This window comes from Nicotiana attenuata, chromosome 10, assembly GCF_001879085.1.
Source record: "Nicotiana attenuata strain UT chromosome 10, NIATTr2, whole genome shotgun sequence".
NCBI lineage: Eukaryota > Viridiplantae > Streptophyta > Magnoliopsida > Solanales > Solanaceae > Nicotiana > Nicotiana attenuata.
Window position 1 is genome coordinate 42,716,247 of NC_031998.1, and position 21,808 is coordinate 42,738,054.

The window sequence follows — 21,808 nt, forward strand, 5'->3', positions numbered from 1 at the left end:
TCTTGTTAATTGAGCAATTAGAGTTGAGATAGTTCTGGGAAAACCCGTTCAGGGGGTCTAAGAATAAGAAGAATCTTACATTTATTAATCGTAAGAACTTGAGTTGCAAGCCTATACTGCCCCATACTGTAGTGGTTAAGAATCAGAAAAGAGAAGGATATTTCTCCACCTATGTCTAATTGTTATTTTAGTGGATGCTATGGTCTTTTACAAATTGTCGATGTTAGTGGTTGATGATAATTAAGTGACCTGTTCAGCTAGAGCTCGTTTAACTGCTTGAATTTCTTAAGTAATTCCAGAGAGATTTCTCTCTCTTGCATCTGTAACTGCAATATAAAGTGTGGGACAACCTTATGCTCCTTGGTTAGGATGTACAGATACCAAATTGATCCCATAGGGAAGACTAGGTACTTATTTGCCCCTTGGGAGCAGTTGGGATTAAGTTTCCCGATTCTGACCAGTTAATGGCTATATCTTTCTGTTGAATCTTAAAAAAATAAAAAGAAGACAGTATTACATGCTGATTCAGATTGTTTGAAAATTACATATTTAATTTTGTCTATTTAAGATTCCCCGTCATTATACGTGTATCTCAACTCTTCAACTTCATCATTGCCTATGATCTTTTAGTGATTTTCTACCTGCAGGTTATCTATATAGCACCTTTAAAGGCTATTGTTCGTGAGAGAATGACGGACTGGAGAAAGCGTCTTGTTTCCCAACTTGGAAAGAAGATGGTGCGTGAAGTTTCTTTTGCTTGGGCATTAGTTTTATGACTCATAGATGTACTATCACTGCTAACTCAAATATTTTAAGCAGGTTGAAATGACTGGTGACTACACCCCGGATCTAATGGCTCTCTTGTCAGCAGACATCATTATCTCCACTCCTGAAAAGTGGGATGGTATCAGTCGTAATTGGCACAGTCGAAGCTATGTCACGAAGGTGCAATATCTCATTCGTTTTTATACCTTTGTTTGTTTGTTTGTCAAGCTATTTGTACGTAATTTCAAAATCATAACATCAACATTCTCTTCATGAATGCTCTGTTGAACATAATCAAATGTTCAAACCTACATCAATAGGTTGGGCTTATGATTTTGGATGAGATTCATTTACTTGGAGCTGATCGAGGACCCATACTTGAGGTACACAGCTGATTATCACTGAATGTCTCTCACACTTGTATTGCAATTGCTTTGACTTGTCATTCTTTTTTTTTCTTTTTCTTTTTTCTTCTTCGTCTTCATCTTCTTTTTTTGTGATTGGCCAGTTAAAGTTATTCATATTCGAGCACTAAGTGAGTGCTGTGTTCAAAATATAGAAAAGGATAGTTCCCTTTTTAGATAGGTAAGGAGCTAACAAACTCCATCAAGTCATCTATATCATGCACAAAATTTAAATCTAACTATATTAGGTCTTTTACTTCCTTCAGAGCATAAATTCCCTCTCTCTATGTAGCCCAAAGGACACAGAGAGAGAGAGCATTCCGGACTTCCCATCTACATAAAGTTTGCTTCAAATTCTTAGGCATCACCCATAACCCAAAAAATATTAAAAAACGTGCACGACATCTCTTGTTTTTGCAAGAACAAATGATTAGCATTTACCAATTCACTCCCACGCATCCATTTGTTCGAAATGTCTTGAATAATGAGGCTCCCTTGACCCCGTTGAAGTGTACTTTTAACCTTTGCTATCAATATCCATGATACCATGTTGTACCCTGAATGAGTTGATTTCTTGATGTGACGGGAAGCATACAAGCTTGTATACCAAAATCTGGAGAATTTTTTCAGAAAAGTTAGATAAGCACAACTTGAACTAAGTTCCTCGACATGTAATCATATCATGTTTTCATTTACTTGGGTTTGCTTATGTCTCCAATTTCTCGTACAAAGGTTTAGCTTTTTATGTGCTTATTCTCAAATTCAACTGTAGGTTGTATTAATGTTTGGTAGGATGTTAAGGAAACTGTTTTATTTCGAAATGGGTGCTATTAAGCAACTCCATTGAGGTGTGAATTAGCTGGAAGGATGTAATGTTAGTTTTGTTCCACATTGGTGGAGAGATGGTTGTTATCTCCTTATATGGTGTTGAGCAATTCTCGCCTCATGAGATAACTTTTGGGTTGTTAGGCCCAAGGTCCATTTCTTATCATGGTATCAGTGACACTTCGCATGTAGCTTTGGTCGATGGTCGGCCAAACCTCAGTGTTCAACCGAATTTAAATCCCACATCTTTGTGATGATGGTCGGGGCAAACCTCAGCAAGGATGTTGAGTTCCTAAGGGCGAGTGTACATAACACACTGGGCAAATACTACATCAGCATGCTAGGTATATAAAAGAAGCAAACCTTAGACCCTAATGACGCGTTTTAAAGCCGTGGTGGGTGTATGGGTCAAAATCTGACCATACGTAGATCAGTGCTAGAAGGAATGGCAAGGGATCGACTAAGCTGTGGTCGTATCCACAAGGCGTAATAACGACGAGTATCTCGGCCACTGCCGAGATCGATCCATCAGAAAGCTTGTATGGCAAAGTACATGTCGCGATACTTAAGGGGAGCGACGTAAAGTATAATCGAGGGATGAGGGTATTCTGGCTAAGGACCGTTGGACAAAAGGGAATACTTATAATATATGTATATATATATATAGGAAGGAAGAAGGAACGGGGGGGGGGGGAGGGAATTGTCTCCTGGAAGAAGGATGGAAGAACGGGAGAAGATCTCTAACGAAAACAATTTAAGCCAAAATCTAGATCTTGGTTGCAAATCGTTGTAATCGTCATTGCTGAATCAATAAAGATAGATCCCGTAGCTATCAATGGCATCCCTTCTTGTTATTCTTTGTTCTTTCATTACGGAACAGTAGAATGTAAGCCTATCGTTTATGTTCAATATCTTTTATAGGCTTAGAAAGGGTTATAAGCTTGATTATATTCTATTCTCGTATTTAACGTGCTTTGATCTAGAGTTAATTATCCTTGGTTAAGATTTATCCTCTGTTTTCTCATTAATTAGTTTAACAAAAAGCTTCTCTCTTTTTGGTCAAACAATTTGGCGCCGTCTATGGGGATTTCTTAGCCAAATTTTTAGTTCCCTCTAGATCTAAAGCCAGAGTTACGCTTCCCGGTGGCCATAGCCCCACCCTCTGTATAAACACCAACTTGAGAAAGTTGTAGGCAAGCTTTTGAAGTAACTGAACCAATCAGGGTCAGATCTTTGCATGAAATCGAAATTATGTCTGATATATATACAAAATCCACGCCTCGTCTGTAACGACGGGTTTGGCACGTCATATGCATGTTCAAAGTGGGATCACGGTCACTATGCACTTAGCATGACCGCAATCCTATCTGTCGTATTTACTTTATAAGCAGACCTGTATTCTCACCTCTTAGGAAGGGACGATAGCCTACTGTGTGATTCTTTGAAATAACGGGCGTATCCTGCCTTGTTTTCGTACCCATACGCACTATGTAATATATGAACAAATATGACATGTTTCCCTTATTGTTTGCGCATATCGGACGGGATCAGATTAGGATTCGGTTTCGAGATCCCCACGGGCAAAGTAGGTTCAGTCCACGAGAAGCCTAGACGTGACTAACGACGAAGCCAAACACAGCTACCAAAACCGAAACCGCCATTCGAGCACGGGACGAAGCAAGTAGCCCTACAACGCCCTTCCCCCTTCACCGACTTACCAGGTCAAGGTAATAGGCAATTTCGTTTGGGTTTAACTTATCATACTTTCTCTCTTTATGGTTCGGGATAGGAACACGAGCATTCTCACAGGTGCGTGAACAAGGAACGAACGCCATCGAACACACCAGGAAAACGTTCTGTACCGTATCACCTCGTAGGCAACGACCGAGCAAAGCCCTCTGCACCGTACCATATTAAAAATAACAAAAACGACTTAGAACGGGCCGACATTATTAAGAAATAATCTCTGGAACCTGGGACTGAGCAATAGGTCCATAGAATGTACAGTCTCTCCAACACCGGGAGAACATGAGCTCGAAAAGCTTGCACGTCTGCTCGCCACAACAATCCTACGCCAATTCAGCCGATTAAATATTATGAGTCACGTCCGAACGACGTTTGAATTGATGAAGTCCCAGGGTGCCCAGTAACCCAAGCAATAAATTCATCGTTTATCCCGCCAACGGCCTCTCCAGGCCGAGCAACGAAGGGACCAAATAAAACGGGACTCCACCGACACATACGAATTATGCAATGGCGTACAATACTCTCCAATGAAAGCAAAATTGAACAAACCGGGACTCACCCCGACGCACGCATAAACAATGCGACGACGAGTAATGTTCTCCAATAAAAGTAATGCAACGGACAAATCTCACCATCCCTCCAAACCCGCACATCGCCAAGTGAAAAGAAAGTTCGACCTCGCTCGAACTCACAACGGGTTACAATTTCGACCTCGCTCGAATTTACACCCTTACGGCCATCGGCCGTCGCCAAGTGAAGAGAAAGTTCGACCTCGCTCGAACTCATAACGGGTTACAATTTCGACCTCGCTCGAATTTACACCGTTACGGCCATCAGTTCTTCGCCAAGTGAAGAGAAAGTTCGACCTCGCTCGAACTCACAACGGGTTACAATTTCGACCTCGCTCGAATTTACACTCTTACGCCCATCGGCCATCGCAAAGTGAAGAGAAAGTTTGACCTCGCTCGAACTCACAACGTGTTACAATTTCGACCTCGCTCGAATTTACACCCTTACGGCCATCGACCGTCGCCAAGTGAAGAGAAAGTTCGACCTCGCTCGAACTCACAACGTGTTACAATTTCGACCTCGCTCGAACTGACACCCTTACGGCCATCGGCCGTCGCCAAGTGAAAAAAAAGTTCGACCTCGCTCGAACTCACAACTGGTTACATTTCGACCTCACTCGAATAAGTGAGTGAAATTCGATCTCGTTCGCATTTCTAACGGGTAACAATTCGACCTCTGGTCGTATTCCCGACTTTGCTCGAATTGACGCCCCTACGGCCCCCGACCATCACCAAGCGAAAGTAATATATGAGCTTACAAGTCAAAACTGATTTCGCCCAAGTTGGCAAGTCATATTTTGACTTCGCTCGAATTTACAAGTCGAAACTGACTTCGCCCGAGTTGGCAAGTCTGTCTTCGACCTCACTCAAATCAAGCGAAAGTAAAACCGCATTCGAAAACACAATCAAGAATCAGGGACTCATCGCGGGGAAATCCGAAAATCTTTTTCAAAAAAGAAAGAGAAAGAATGTCAAAAGATACATAGCCAAAGGCAAAACGACTATTTTATTCAGGAGATGTACATGCGCAACAGTCGCGCCTTACAAAGGGCCAAAAGCGAGCCCCCAAGAAAAAGATGAAAACAAACTACAAAAGAATAAAAAAAAAACTATGTACAAGAGCTGCAAAAATTTTCTCACTCGGGATCATCTCCACCGCCGTTCTCCCCAGCCTCATCGTCATCAAAAGGAAGCTCATCTTCAATCTCAGCACCCTCACCGACCTCCGGTGTCGCAGGGTCATAACCACAGGCGAGACGAGCCTCGCGCGCCTTCCCCCGGGCATCATCGAAAGCGGCGTCAGGAGCGCTCCCCACCTCCCACAAACCCTTGTATATATCACGTTGGGCCTCAGCATGGACCCATAGCTCATACAGACGGCGGGGAACAGTAGCAGATGCAGATTCTTGAGGGGGGCTTGAGCCAATAACTGCGCGTCCTCAAGAGTCGCAACGCGGTCTCCTAAGCTCGAAGCATCCCGATCAAGTTCACCAATCCGCTCCTCGAGCCGCGCTTCCCTCAACGTGGCCGTCGCCCTCTCAGATTCCTGCTCAGACTTGAGGACGCGGATAGTGTCTTCTAGCGCCGCCGCCCTCGCCAAAGCCGACACTCGAGCTTCCTCGGCACTCTCCAACTCGGCCACTTTCTTTTCTAGCTCGACCACCTTCTCCGTCCATTCTGCACTTAGAGTGACGACTCTAGTAGCATTTTGGTCAAGCTCAGCTCGTAAAGACAGCTCCTTCGCTTGAAGGTCCTCACACTCTGCGGCAACCCTTTTGCCCACCTCGAGCTCCTCGTCTTTGGAGTGAAGTAGCTCCTCAAGCTCGCTGCATCTGCGGATAGACCGCATCAGTTCCTCATCTCTGTTCTCCAACTCCTCCTTGGTGAACTGGGTACTAGCGCCAGCCTAAGCTGCTCGTGCATCTCACGACACCTGTTGCGATACTGCCGATACTTCTCTGCCATTTTCAGAAATATCTCGGCCCGCGTCTCATCCCTGCGAGCACTCTCGATCTCCAGCATGTAAGTCTGAAAAAAGAGAGAGAGAAAGAGTCGGTAAAGACAAAGGGCACAAAACAAAGAAAACAATAAAAGGGAACTCACCCTTAGGGCAACGCGGCCACACCGCGTGACAACCCAGAATCGTTGATCTCCTGAAGAGATCTACTTTCAGCGACAGAGCATAGAAGATCGAACTGTGGCACCAAATCCACCATGTCCTGCAACAGGTTGAAATCCGACGGAATTTCGAGTATGCGGGAAGGACCTTTCTGCCCTTACATCAGTCCTGGTAAAGCCCTCCTCGAACATCCTCATGTCCTCAGGGTCAATGTCGGAGTTGGATTCATAATCCTCAACAATGACGCCCTTCAATCTCTCACTGGTCGAAGACGGAGTACGACCCGACCGAGATGTCGATGGGCCGCCCGAAACAGTAGCGGCAGCCTCGGAATTCCGTCCCTCCGCCACAATAGCCTCTTGAACGCTCGCAACGGGTATCGCCTCCGCACCTAGGCTGGCACCATCGCCGGTTTCGGGTACCATCGAAACAAGGTCGCCCCTCAAGGGCATTTCAGCTAAAGAAGCCCCTTCCAACACTACCTTTCGCCTCTTCGGCGGGGCCTCTCCACTACCGATGCGAGAAGATTCGCCCGTTGAACAGACTGCGGGGACCGGAGTCTCCGGCCGAGGAGCAACCTTTAAGCGCACAGTTTCGGCTTCAGACGCGGTCCGACGAGCGACCAAATTCTCTACGCCCTCGTCCGCAGTAGCTCTTGTGTGGGCCGGGCGGAGGGAGTCGTTTGACGGAATGTAAGCTCAGGAGCCCTCGCCTTTCTCACTCCTCTCCGACCTGCCAATAAGAAGGGATTTGATCAAACAACGATAAGGTTAAAGAAACTACGGAACAGAGAACAAAGCAAGACCACAACGAGCCAACTCACTGACAAGGGGCTTGCGCCCAAACTTCTCATGAAAAGGTGCCCATTCACGAATCCCCATCGTGTGGGGGAGAATCGTGCTTACCTACTCGCGGATATCGGCAACTAGCGGAGGAGGTATTCTCTCGGCTACAAAAACAAAAGCAAATCCTCAGTGAAGTCGTTAAGGGAGACGACCGACGACCATCTTAAGAAAAATTGCATAAAGTAAATAGAAAGGAAAACTTACGAGCGAAATTCCACATCTCAGTAAACCCTGCTGGGTTCGACACGTGCTCTGTTCGGACGTAGAAGAAGCTCTCCCCAAAAGCGGCGATTTGCCTTATCGTCCATCTTCACCACCAAGCTCTTGGCTCCTCGATGGCGCATGTGAATCATCATATCCCTAAGAAATTGGGGGGGGGGGGGCCAAGAGATGAAGCAAGTGTCGTAGAGAAATCCATTGGCCGCCCAACTCCGCATACTTGATAAGCATAAGAAAAAGCTTGTACGCATACGGAGAAAGTTGAGCCGGGCACACCTCATTGAAGCGGCAGAAATCCACCACCAAGGAAGGTAGGGGAAGCGTGTACCCGACGACAAAGGGATACGCATAAAAAGCGCAGTAGCGCGGACGATGTATATGCATTATGTCCTGGTCCACCGGAACCGGTTCAATATGATCAGGAATCCCCCATTTGGCTTTGAACGCCGTGAGCACCGTCGCATCCATCGTAGAAAAGATGGGCTTCGACTCATCTCCGACAGGGCTGTTAAAGTCCGTCCTCGCCTTCCTTGGGCAGGGAACCACCTCATCTACCGTCGGAAAACCTTCGTCTTTCGCCATTTTCGCTCCCTCTTCGTGTAGGGGTGTGTCATTTTCCGGCACCGGAGCACCAACAACTTTATCAGAGTGGGAAGAAGCACTAGCCATCTTTTCTTTGATCGAAAGAAACGAAAATGGTAAAGGAAAAAGACAATGGTCACAGCGGATCCTAACAGAAGCACAAGTATGAGAGAGAGGGAGAAGATTTGTAAAGTTCTTTCTTAAGCAACTGAAAAACGTAACATTCAAATGAGAGGCTCCCCGAGTTAGGCTCAAAGTCCGTTTGTTATCAGCAAGGAAAATAGCCTTTTGGAAATCAGTGGATATTTTTATGAGGATCTTGGTTGTGTCAGATCTGTTGCCCTCGCGTGGTCCTTTGATTCATTTACTATATTGTAATCTCTTGATCATGTCTAATGCTGGATTTTCTGGTTCTAGGTTATTGTCTCAAGGATGAGATACATATCTTCTCAAACAGAGCGCTCAGTTCGGTTTGTTGGCCTGTCGACAGCATTAGCAAATGCACAGTATGTGCTTTATTGCTATATTTTTTACTCTTCTTTTTATGTACAAACGTGCTAATGGGGTTCATGGAGTTTTTGCTTTGTTGATTGTTCCGTTTTGGCAATAGATTGCAAGGTTACTACTTTTTATCTTGTTAACTCTTAAATGACATTCTTTCATGCTTCTTCAAACCCAGTAATTTGGCTGATTGGTTGGGTGTTGATGAAAATGGTCTCTTCAATTTCAAGCCAAGTGTGAGGCCTGTTCCTCTTGAAGTTCATATTCAGGCAAGTGGAGCTGTTGATTATAAGCTGCCCAAGGACCATCATTATCAAAGTAGACTTAAGTATATTTACCTACTATTATCATGCTTTAATACTGATTTATAAATCCTTTCCTTTAACAGGGATATCCTGGGAAGTTCTACTGCCCGAGGATGAATAGTATGAACAAGCCCGCATATGCTGCTATATGTACCCATTCACCAACAAAACCAGTTCTAATCTTTGTCTCATCTCGTCGCCAAACAAGGCTTACAGCACTGGACCTTATTCAGGTGAGATAACAAATCATGTTTGAACTGTATCTATCTAAATATTTCTATCTCGTAGTAATGGTAACTAATCTGTTACGTTTTCTTTCTGAATTCAAAGTTTGCAGCTTCAGATGAGCACCCGAGGCAGTTCATAAACATGCCAGAAGATGCACTTCAGATGGTTCTTTCTCAAGTCACAGACCAGAACTTGAAGCACACCTTACAATTTGGAATTGGATTGCACCATGCTGGACTGAATGATAAAGACAGATCATTGGTCGAGGAACTATTTGCAAACAACAAGATTCAGGCAACTATATCATCTGAAATTTTTAGATCTCTAGGAGCAATAATATGCAGAAATTGAAGCTTATATTTGAGTCATTTTGGCTGCAAATTTCTAGGTGTTGGTCTGTACAAGTACGTTAGCATGGGGTGTAAACCTTCCTGCACATTTGGTTATTATTAAGGTATGTGTCTGTACGTAGTCCTATCCGCTTTCCAGAATTTGGTCAAAGTCAGGAATGCTATGATATCGTCTCCCTTTGCAATGCACGCATACCATGGGCTTATTGTCATCTTTTTTCAGCTTTATTTGTTACATCGCATTCTCACAGAGATGCTGTATACTGGATCACGTTTCACTTTACTGGTTTTAAACTTGCTTTAATCCGTTTCTTACTAATAAATGGAGTTCCTTTCATGTAAGTCTAGATTCTTTTTCTCCTTTATTTCTGTTAGGAAAATACTCCAAAATCAATTTTGCCCCCAAATGTTCTTCAATGTTGCACTTCTCTATTAGTGTGAATTCAGTAAAACATAAGTGGTTTATACTCTGTTTTCTGTGGAGGAATATTTTGGGTCTTCTTTTGTAAACTTCAGCTTTGATCATACGTAATAGGACATCTCCTTTTTATCCTCTTGTTGCAATAGACAAATTTTTAAGTCTTTCTTCTTTCTCTCTCTTAGAGAAAATGCATCCTCCGTTTCAATTTAGATGAGGTACTTTCCCTATCAGTCCGTTCCGAAAAGAATGATACATTTTTATATATTTGGGAACAATTTAACTTTAAATTTTTCATTTTATCCATTTTACCCTTAATGAGAAGTTTTTATAGCCACACAAATATCATGGTCCCACAAAGCTTTTACCCCTTAAGCTTTTACGACCACAAGTTTCAAAAGTCTTCTTTTTCTTTCTTAAACTCCGTGCCGAGTCAAACTACTTAGTCTAAATTAAAAGAAAGGGAGCAGATACATATATATTTCTTCTCCTTGCATTCCTTAGATGAGTATAATCTGCTCATCCTAACAGATAACTGTGTTTTTATGGTTTTTAATGACAGTCAAAGTTAGTTCTTCTCAAATGAAGTGTTTAGTTCTTTTCTATTTTTGGTGTAAAGGAAAGTATTTAGAAGATCATGAATCTTTGTTTGATGTTTTAGAATCCTTGTGCGAAGGAAAAGGATTAAGGAGTGTCTTCCTGCATTCCACATTGTAATTATGGGTGACTCCACAGTTTTTGTGTAGTCTATTTGTTAATATACAAATATATTACCTCTAAAAAGAATGACAATCAAAGTTTTTCATGCGTCCTCAAGATGCACACCATCTTTGGTGTCTAAAATATATAGATCCTTCTGCAGGGAACAGAGTACTATGATGGGAAGGCAAAAAGATATGTTGATTTCCCAATCACTGATATATTACAAATGATGGGTCGAGCTGGTCGTCCACAATATGATCAACATGGAAAAGCTGTTATTCTTGTTCATGAACCCAAGAAGAGCTTCTATAAAAAGGTTATCCATAATTCTTTTCTTTGAATAATTTATCTTGACTATAATGTTGCTTTTTCTTTCTTTCAGTTATTTAAGTGCCTAGTATATTGCATTTTCTTCCCAACACGTAGATAATGTGCTCTCTTTTTGCAGTTTCTGTATGAACCATTCCCAGTTGAAAGTAGCCTGAGAGAGCAATTGCATGACCACATCAATGCTGAGATCGTTACGGGAACAATCTGTCATAAAGAGGATGCAGTGCATTATCTCACTTGGACCTACTTATTCCGTAGATTGGTATGGTTTGGTGTCTTAGGGCAGACAATTTAGCTTTTGTTGCTCAAAGTTTTCCATCTTGTACCAATCTGCTTGATGCATGTTTTTCTTTCTGCTAGTAATCATAAGTATGTTGTTTGATTGCAAATATTATATGGGTTACTCATTAATGTAACATATTAATATGAAATTTCTAAATATGTAATGAACTATGTTGTGTCTCCAGCAGTTCAGTGCCATATAAATGGAAGTCCAGTAAATGAAATGAGTCTTTTCAAATGAGGTAGACTTAGAGCCCGTTTGGACATATGAAATTTTTCCTTTTTTTCAATTTTTTTTTTTGAAAACAATGTTTGGTTATCAAAATGATACAATTTTTCCAATCTCACTTGAAAATGCATTTTCAAATTTGAAAAACTGGTGAGAACCAGTTTTTCAATTGAAAATGAGTAGGTTGCTAGTGTTTAGTTGCAAAATATGTTGAAAAAAAGACATCCAACTATGTTGCAAAAATTATAACCAAACACAACTTCATCTGCAATTCAAATTTTACTAGTGAAGTTCCAAATTTGAAAAAAATAATTGGAATTCATGTCCAAACGCCTACTTAATAGTAATACAAGAGCTTTAAGAGTGACCCTGTTGCCATTATCTGTTTTTTATGTTGTCTATTTCGGAAGGTAAGTGTTATTTGCTAACTTACCATTGCAAACATGTAACAATTGGAATTGGAAAAATGTGTGGTGGGTAAAGGGTTTATTTCAATTGTATCAAGCATATTGTTATTTGAACTAGTAAGAGGATTTGTTTCGGACTGTGACCTTTAAGATCTGTATTATTGTAATCAACAAGGACACAAAGGGAACACACTTATTAAAGCAGCAATAGTTGCACAAGAAAAACACGTGCCTGTTTGATGTGCTTTACCGCTTACTGCTGATAGACTTGTGCCATCGAAGAGTTAAAAATAAGGAGCGTCTGAGTTCTACTCCAGGTAGCCAAGTCTTGTCAAAGCTCAAGTTGAAACAGCTCGTGCCAAAATTTATTCAGTTCCTAAGGGACAGTAATAGCTAATCCGCAAATCTATTTATTAACTATTTAACTAGATAGACCTTGTGTTTTGGGCTGCGGCAAATTTTATTAGTTTTTTACAAATGATAAGGTTATTTTAGAATCAAAACTAGAGTACTACTCATTGCATCCTTCCGCCTCTCCAGTTGGATGTTGCATGTGTAGTATGTTCCATCTCATGCAAAAGGACAAGAGAGTAGTTACATTTCTGTATACTGCCTGTTTAGATGCCCTTTGCAGTGAACAGAAATTTACTTGATTTGTGGGGAGTCACTGTGGGGCATAATCGGAATTTGGTTCAAAGTCTTGCCCTAGTGAAGGCCCCCTCTATCTCCCACCATTTGATTTGTGGTTCGAGACACCAAGAGGGAACAGTAGGAGGGAACGATGGCCCCTGGAAAGGGAGTGGGGGTAAAAAACAAGGATGTTACCAGAAAACAAAATAAAAGATAAAGGAGAGATGACATGACACTTAAATAAAATGAATGAGAAGAAATTACATTTTCACTTCAATCTACTAATGCATCACTATTGATCAATGATGTTCCTTTTTTTTTTTTTTGAGTAAGATGATGTTTTTAAGACTATCTTCTATGTTTGAAGAATTATAAAAAAAAATGATGTACTACTCTTTCCCTGCAAGTTATTATGTTTGCCAATCACAGAGTTTTTTATGGCAGATGGTTAACCCAGCTTATTATGGCTTAGAGGTTGCAGAACCTGGGATTCTGAATTCTTATTTGTCTAGGTAAAATGAAAGCACTACATACTCTTGAAATAGAATTTCTAGGATATTTCTGTTTTACTCACCTTATTTTTTAAGCAGCTTGGTGCAAAGCACATTTGAGGATCTAGAAGATAGTGGATGCATCAAGATTACTGACAATAGTGTCGAACCACTGATGTTGGGCTCAATAGCTTCTCAATATTATCTCAAGTACACCACTGTATCAATGTTTGGCTCAAAAATAGGACCTGATACATCTCTCGAGGTTCGTAGAACACCTAACGTGGATGTTCAAACCTTATTTCTCTGTCTTAAATGATTTTACGCATACGTAGATTAAATATATTTCTTGGTATTCCTGTTTATCTTTTACTTTAGGTTTTCCTACAAATACTATCTGGTGCTTCAGAATACGATGAGCTCCCCGTGAGGCATAATGAGGTAATGTTCTGAACAAATATATTTGAAGGAAGTTGTTTCTGAACAATTTGTTGCTTTTCAACTCATTCAATTGCTTTTATTGTTGCCTTGTATATAACTTGTTTGTTTTGACAAGTAGGATAAGAACATTGCTTGTCCTGTTTGTTGCTGACATTTGTAAATTATTTGATCTACAAACCAAAAGTAGTATGTACATTCTGTTAAGAAATGGCCTGTGGATTTGAAATTTCAAAACTATGCATCAACTGCTTCTTTACTGGTCTATTGTACCCATTGTCTGCTTATTTTTCTCTATACCAGGAAAACTACAATGAAAAATTATCAGAGAAAGTTCCATATGCTGTCGACCACAGTCGCCTAGATGACCCTCATGTGAAAGCAAATTTGCTCTTTCAGGTAGGGGTTCTGGCTTTTGGCTGCTAGTTTCCATTTAACATCAACAGGATATTTTCTGTTCATTTCTCTCTCTTGTCGCTGGGGTGGGGGTGTTATTTCCATGTGATATAATATTTCTTGTTCTTTTTCCTTAAACATGTCACTGTTTTGCAGGCTCATTTTTCCCAATCAGAGCTACCAATCAGCGATTATGTCACAGACTTGAAGTCTGTGCTGGATCAAAGTATACGTGTTATTCAGGCCATGATAGATATTTGTGCTAACAGTGGATGGCTCTCAAGTACCATTACCTGTATGCATCTGTTGCAAATGGTCATGCAGGTCTTTCTACTGCTTGCAAAGCTTTCTTTATCTATTAACTGTAACATGGACTACTATATATATATATATATATATATATAGAGAGAGAGAGAGAGAGACACTTAATTAATTATATTTAGTTTAATTAATTATAAAAACTAAAAACATACATTTTGTAAAAACATAAATATAATGTCATGACATTATTCAAATGTTTGACAAAACTAATCTATCAATTCTAACTAAAAAATGAACAACATGCAATGTGAAATAACAAGTCAATACTACTAAACAAGTAAATTGGAACCATAAATATAACACAATTTTAAAATCCAAAGAAATAAAATAAAATAGTTTAAAATATGTCAAATTTTAACATAATAAAAATAAGTTCTAATACAACTTAAGATTATGAAACATAATAAGTTTATAACCTCGTTCAACAACGAAATTCTACTTTAAAGGGATTACTCATTATATGCCAAGCTTGTTAATGACTCATTATTTCTAATATTAGGAGGTATAGTTTCAAAAACTAGAATATGCAGTTACGCTAAATGAAGAAAATAAAACTAAATAAAAAATAAATAATGTACAAAGAAAAATATATTTTAAAATTAAAAAGTAAAAATAAAATGAAAAGAAATTAAAATAATGGAAATAAAAAGTTATAAAGAAATAAATTAAAATAAAAACAAGAAGAAAAGAAATTAAAAAGTAACCTTGTAATTACACAATGTGATGGACGTACAGAAGCACCACATCCAAGGGGAGGTGCTGTGGTGCATGCTATTTACAGATGATATTTTATTGATTGACGAGACGCGAGACGGTGTGAACGCGCAATTAGAGGTATGGAGGCAGACCCTGGAATCTAAAGGTTTCAAGTTGAGCAAGACCAAAACAAAATACTTGGAGTGTAAGTTCAGTGGCGAGACTCAAGAAGGGGAAGGGGAGGTGAGGCTGGACTCGCAGGCCATACCTAGGAGAGGGAGTTTTAAGTACCTTGGGTCTACTATTCAGGGGGATGGGGAGGTTGATGAAGATGTCACACATCGTATTGAGGCTGGATGGATTCAATGGAGACTCGCTTCCGGTGTTTTGTGTGACAAGAAGGTGCCACCGAAACTTAAGGGTAAGTTCTACAAAGTGATGGTCAAATCAACGATGTTGTACGGGGCAGAGTGTTGGCCAGTCAAGATTGCCCATGTCCAGAAGATGAAGGTAGCAGAGATGAGGATGTTGCGATGGATGTGCGGGCACGCCAGGTTAGATAGGATCAGAAATGAGGCTATTCGCGACAAGCTGGATGTGGCCCCTATTGAGGACAAGATGCGGGAAGCGCGACTTAGGTGGTTTGGACATGTGAGGAGAAGGAGCACAGATGCCCCGGTGAGGAGGTGTGAGAGGTTGACATTGGAGGGACTGCGGAGAGGTAGAGGTAGGCGAAAGAAGAGGTGGGGAGAGGTTATTAGGCAAGACATGGCGTAGCTTCAGCTGACCGAGGACATGACCCTTGATAGGAAGGTATGGAGGTCAAGGATTAGGGTAGAGTAGGTAGTCTAGAGTGTTCATAACAGTAGGATTAGCACGTAGTATCGCTTTTTGTTGGTAGTAGGTTTTTATGACTAACCGTTATTTTCTTTCATACTATCTTGTTTTTATTCTGCTTTTATATGCCTTTTTGGTACTGTTGCTTGTATATATTTTCATTAATGTGGTGCTTATGCTTTCATGAGCCGATGGTCTATTGGAAACAACCTCTCTATCCTCACAAGGTAGGGGTAAGGTCTGCGTACACACTACCCTCCCCAGACCACACGGTGTGGGATAATACTGGGTATGTTGTTGTCGTCTTGTAATTACACAATGTAATTACCACCAATTCTCACCTCCCCTTTGAGAATTGGAGAGTGTAATTACACCTCACCAATTACGCCCAATTCCATGCAGCGCAAGTAATTACTTGGCCAGACAAACATGTCAAACTGTGTAATTTTATCCAATTACACCCAAATCCAATTCTTAGGTGGCTTTCCAAACAACTCCTTAGTTTTACTGATAAGAAATACTCTTATGAGAGTACCATCCTACTATCTACTGATGTTGTCTTTACGGATGTCTAGCATGTTTCTGTTTTATTGCATTCTGTAAATTATTTGAACGTGAAACATATGTTTATCACTATGTAGATGTTTATATCCAGCTTATCACTAATTCTTATATCTAGATCAAGTGAAAGTACTGAAATATTTGAATTGGAAATTTGTCTGTGATCAGTATTACGCACCAAAATTTGGCCGTGCACAAACTTACTAGTATTTATTTTCTTCCAACCATTTTTGAAACAAAATTTCTAAACAGTTGTGAGACTAATTATGATACGTGGGAGTGAATGTTAGTTCTCTAGGTCCAATATCAACAAGATGAATGTCGTAGAAATGTGGATATTATCTAGTTGTCAATGAAGTGGGAGGAAAACCATGAGGTCTCAAGTTCAAATCCCATCGAAGGTAAAAACAATACTAGGCGATTTCTTGGCGTTTCCCTAAGCCTTGGTGGGTAAAGTTACCTAGTACCTATGCTGGTAGGAAGTAGCAAGTACCCGGTGATACAATAGAGGTGTGTGCAAGCTGACTGGGGTCTCCGTCATCCAAAAAGAAAGAGAAATGAGGACAATAAGATGGATCTGTAGTCATACAAAACTGGAAAAGATTAGAAAACAATAAAATCGAACCGATGGTCCAAGTAACACTGAAATGATTTTACTATGTCATGCTAAACCTCCATGTGCACTAATTTCTAGAATAGCATAATTATGATGATTGATGGTGTGAGAAGGATATGAGGTGGGCAGAAATTACATAAAGAGAAAGTTGTCTCAACAGATTTTTTTTTCTCGAAACCATTGAAAACTTAGATGTGAATAGGACGGAAGTGAATGATCCATATAGGTGATGCCAAGTTGTTAGGATTAAAAGTTCGTTGTTGTTACGCTTAGATCTGGTCTAGTATTTGCTAGGAGTCTTCTGTTCGGGTAAAGTCTTGTTTTTGCACGTAGGAATAAGTTCAAGATTTGGAGAATCTTTATTTTAGAAAACCGTTATTCCATTTTAGAAGACAATCGTTTAGTATTGAACGAAATGGGGCAGAATAGAGATGAAAAAGCTGCAAATGATTTTATAACCAGTCCAACTAGTTTGGGATTAAGGGGTAGTTGATTGATTGGTCGCCTAGAATATCTTCTGAATGGTGGTTTTAGACAGGTTCTTGGTATTCTTGCATAAATTTTCCCTTCATTATAAACTAGGTCATTAGCAACTGTACTGTGTCCTTGATGTCTTTGTTTAATCTGCAGGGATTGTGGTTTGATAGGGACTCTCCTTTTTGGATGTTACCGTGCATGACTGATGATCTAGTCAGCTTATTGCATAAAAAAGGTATTGCTAGTATCCAGCAGCTGTTGGATTGTCCTTCAAAATCTTTGCCAGCTATCACTGGGAGTTCAGCTGCCTCGAGACTCTATCAGGTGTTCTAATTAGTTTTAGTAGTTCGTGGTGTTTTGCGAAAATCACTACTCTCTCACTGAAAAATTATTGATTTGCTATCCTTAGAATGTTTGTTTTGAACATGAATCAATCATCTGTAAGTAGAACTTAGTCCAGAGTGTTATAGAAGGCATGTTTCAGAAATTAGTTTCAACATGTCTACTTGTATGGTTTTTCAGCCTTAGACTGCAGACATAGCTGCTTGATAGGTATAGGCATAACCTTGGGGAAAACTAGAAAGAAAAAGATCTTTTTTTAAAAAATTAATCTCACTGTTTTAGTGTTTAAACATTATGGATTTACGTTTGGTTTATGTGTTGAAAAGACATGCTGAAGTTGGTCCAAAATGAGGTAGCAGGACAGTTTGGGGTATGTGTTGAAAAGACAAGCTGAAATTGGTCCAAAATGAGGTACCAGGACAGTCCATACGCGTGATTTCTTCCGGAATTAAAAAAAATAATGAAAGCTTGAACTTTTAAACCGGGAAAAGGTTTCAAGCTTCATTAACCTATCCATTTTAATCATAGCAAACATTAACATATTTGGTTAACCGGAAAAACACTGGAACTCAGTATCTCATGATCATGATCCAAATTCTGATACATCCTTAATCATCAGAACTGTCGGGGAACATTTATGATCCTACTATTTGAACCCCTTAACCTCCCCCCAGGGTTTTTCTGATAAATCACTTAATCTATTTTGTCTCGTAAACTAATTTTTCAAAGTTGAAAGAGGGGCTACCTGCATGTGAGTTGCTCTAATTCTTAGTCCCTTTAATTCTTTGTAACTACAGTTTTCCTTTGTCAGGCTTCTTGGTTTAGTTCTTAGCATAGTATGAATCAGTTCTGTTATAAAATATTGCTTAATGTGTTTCAGTAGCTTCCTATTTTGTCAGTCCTCAGCTATAGATCACATTGTGAATATGCGTCTCTATAAATGAGACTGTATAGTGATATATGGGGAACATTGTCGAGCATATGGAAGGACATTGTTGAATATGTGACCATCTCATCTAATAGTTTAAACTATTAGAGGAAGTACACCTTTATTTACATAATTATGTCTTCAATGCGCTCCTCATGTGCGTGCGTAATTCTTTTTCATGGGTCCAGCACGTGAAAATCCTTTATTGATAATGGATGGCGGTGAGATTTGAACCCGAACATCTACCTTCTCTGATACCATGTTGAATTGTGTCTTATCTTAAAGCTTTAGCGGTTAGAGAGAGCACTCTTTTATTTACTTAGTTATGTCTTCAATAGAAATGATTGTCTTCAGCAGAACCTTGTTGTAGTAGTATTCTCCGCTTGTTGTCCCAACTTGATGCTGAAAGAATTAATTTTGGACGAAGCCAATTCAGTCATTAGTAAAGCAGAAGTCAATGGGGATACTACTGTGAAGAAATTCGAATCTCGAGCTCGAGACTCAGCGCGGAGAAGGGGCTGGAACTGCACACTTTCGTGTTTAGAGTGTTTCTTTAGACAGACTCTGTTTTTCCCTTTTGTTATGAGTTCCAAAATTTCCTTACTGCCTCTCACTCAATCCCTGAGTATAATTTCCATGCTTTTTGGGGCCCTCCTGTTGTTTCCTCTCAGGAAATCAAAGGATCTCTTGATTTATGCTAATGAAGTAGACTTTGTACTGATACTCTAATGGTTGCACGTCCTAATGTGCGTGTTTTATTTGTCATAAAGTGCTCGTGTACTGTGTATGGTGAGTATCGGAAAATCTATGCTTGTGGTAACATGTATACTAATTGCAGATCTGATTCACATACTTGTACTGTTTGGACAGGATATGCAGCATTTCCCTCGGATTCAAGTTCGACTAAAGATTCAGAGGAAGGAATCTAATGGTGGCAAGATTTTTACCTTGAACATTAGATTGGAAGATGCGAACACTCAGCGAAGAACAGCAAAAGCTTTTACCCCACGATATCCAAAGGTATTGAGCTTCTGCTTGCTTTGTATCCTGGAACATCCCAAACACTTAACATTTTGGTCTTTTCAGGTAAAAGATGAAGCTTGGTGGTTAGTCCTTTGTAATACTTCGGCAAGTGAACTGTATGCTCTGAAGAGAGTGTCTATCTCTGGTCGTTTGCAGACAAACATGGATTTGCCATCCGCTCTGACCAATTTCCAGGTTCATATCAATTGATATAGTATACTTGTTTTGATATTCACTAAACCTTCCAGCTTTCAGTACTCCTGTGATCTGTTGCTTCCCCCTCTTCTAGTAGAATCGATGCCCCAGTAGCTTAGCAGTCACTTCCTTGTTATAATGGCCTTTGAGAAATTAAACACCTGCCCCATAATCCCCCACACAAACCAAAAAGAAAAGTTGATAGCAGGTTAGCTATTAGGAGTTTGAGATGACCTGTTTGCCTTCTTTATTTTGAGAGTCAAGATACAATTCTCCACCTGCCTACCCCCAGAAAAGGGAAAAATAAACATGTCCCTTTTCTGTCTGTGCTAATAATAGATATAATTCTTCCTCAGTTGAGACATAATATTGGGTATTTTCAATTTCAGGGGATAAAGCTCATTCTAGTATCGGATTGTTATCTTGGGTTTGAGCAAGAATACTCGATTGAAGGATTGGCATAATTTCGGACAAACTATAGCAACTCCATATGGGACCGAGGCACAGTTGTTGCTGCTGCTGTTGTATAGAAACTCCAGATTGAAATGCAATGTTCCCATCAGTCATAAGAGGTATGCTAATGTCGTCTTTAGAAATGAAACATTGTTGAGTATTGCTTTGTAATACCTTTTGAACAGTGGATAGTCATCTTTCAGTTCTGTTTTTTTTTTTTTTTTTTTCGGTTTTGTTATTTGGTAACCAAAATTTTCGTTACCAAGTAAAAACTATGTACAGCTCAAAAAGTCGAAGGTAAAAAAAAAGGCAGGATTGGAACTAGACTACTTCCTTTTTGCTTTTTCATGTAGATGCAGTTAATTATATATGCATCAGATTCAGGATACTGTTGGAAGTCGTGAATCTTATCAACATAATTTCGCCCGGCTTCCAAGAACTTTTTCAGCACATCCTTTTCTTTCTTTTCCAATTACTGTCTAAAATAGTTACTATTCAAAAAGTACACAAGCGAGTTTCAAGTACTGCATAACAGATCTATAGTGGGTCACAGAAGCCCTGGGGGAGTGTACATAAAACACTAGGCAAATACTACATCGGCAAATGACGGGAGAGATGCGGGGTGTATAAACGAGACTCGATAGAAGTTGTTTTATTTCAGGCGGATATCATATTACAGTCACACATCTCTATAACATCATCTCTATATAACAATCATTCACTATAAAGACATCTCTATAACATCATCTCTATAAAACGATCATTCACTTTAAAAGTTAAGTTTTTCTCGGATTCGATATAAACTCCACACGCTTTTTAGTGTTATAGTGTGAGACCTAGTTCTTTATTTTGGTATTAATTAACTTCATCAGATTGTAAATTTTGAATTTTGAATTCTTTCTGATAAAGCTTTACAGTTTATCAAACTATCAATATTTCCTTAAAAGAAAGAAATGTAAAATTCCAATGCCGCTGTTATGAATTAAAGGAACAAATTTGAAAGAACAGTTTCACCTCCCTCCCCAAAAGATAAGGGAGATAAAACAAAGCCAAGTTCGCTTCATAAACAAGGTTGAGTCACAACTTTAATGGAGTTGATATACAAGAATCGAATTAATATTTATTTGCAGTTATTTAATTTTTGAAATTGAATAAGTCGTGATAATCATCTTGTTAATATAACAATACAAAATGTCATCCAATTTAAGTAAATGACAACGCAATTTTTTCTTTCTTAATTAACTACCTAATTTTCTTTCCATACATCACGAAAAACTTCGTTATGCGTTGTGCCAACCAAACCCTTCATAGCCACCAGTGAGGTTCTTGACAACAAGTATCAAGGTCGTACTAAGGTCAAGCAGTGAAAATGATTTATATGCTACGAACTTTTTCCTTGAGATGAAATAATAATAGTAAGAAATGCACGACATGAAGTTGAAGGTTTCGTGCTTGAAACATAAAAGTAGAAAAGAAAAAACACTTAGAATGTTTTTTATTGGAGCTCTCTTTTCTTTTTCTTATATATACAAGTATACAACTATAACTTAGAAAAGACGTAAAGGTTAGCAAGCGTGA

At 39.7% G+C, this 21,808-nt stretch overlaps 1 protein-coding gene across 2 annotated transcripts in view; it reads left to right on the forward strand.

The window, feature by feature from the left end:
* LOC109233391 (DExH-box ATP-dependent RNA helicase DExH14) overlaps nucleotides 1-20,666 on the forward strand; it is a 41,521-nt gene extending 20,855 nt beyond the window's left edge. The window contains exons 31-49 of one of the 2 annotated variants that reach the window (XM_019399246.1): nucleotides 648-737; nucleotides 820-945; nucleotides 1,086-1,148; nucleotides 8,492-8,580; nucleotides 8,754-8,844; nucleotides 8,964-9,113; nucleotides 9,211-9,402; nucleotides 9,497-9,562; nucleotides 10,739-10,894; nucleotides 11,027-11,170; nucleotides 12,901-12,968; nucleotides 13,047-13,212; nucleotides 13,326-13,388; nucleotides 13,689-13,784; nucleotides 13,938-14,105; nucleotides 17,443-17,613; nucleotides 19,430-19,579; nucleotides 19,646-19,777; nucleotides 20,167-20,666. In XM_019399246.1, coding sequence (XP_019254791.1) covers nucleotides 648-737; nucleotides 820-945; nucleotides 1,086-1,148; nucleotides 8,492-8,580; nucleotides 8,754-8,844; nucleotides 8,964-9,113; nucleotides 9,211-9,402; nucleotides 9,497-9,562; nucleotides 10,739-10,894; nucleotides 11,027-11,170; nucleotides 12,901-12,968; nucleotides 13,047-13,212; nucleotides 13,326-13,388; nucleotides 13,689-13,784; nucleotides 13,938-14,105; nucleotides 17,443-17,613; nucleotides 19,430-19,579; nucleotides 19,646-19,777; nucleotides 20,167-20,241 — 2,256 coding nt within the window. In that variant the 3' untranslated portion in view covers nucleotides 20,242-20,666. Of the gene's footprint in view, nucleotides 1-647; nucleotides 738-819; nucleotides 946-1,085; nucleotides 1,149-8,491; nucleotides 8,581-8,753; nucleotides 8,845-8,963; nucleotides 9,114-9,210; nucleotides 9,403-9,496; nucleotides 9,563-10,738; nucleotides 10,895-11,026; nucleotides 11,171-12,900; nucleotides 12,969-13,046; nucleotides 13,213-13,325; nucleotides 13,389-13,688; nucleotides 13,785-13,937; nucleotides 14,106-17,442; nucleotides 17,614-19,429; nucleotides 19,580-19,645; nucleotides 19,778-20,166 lie in introns of those variants that run through there. The other variant, XM_019399247.1, reaches the window with a different exon arrangement.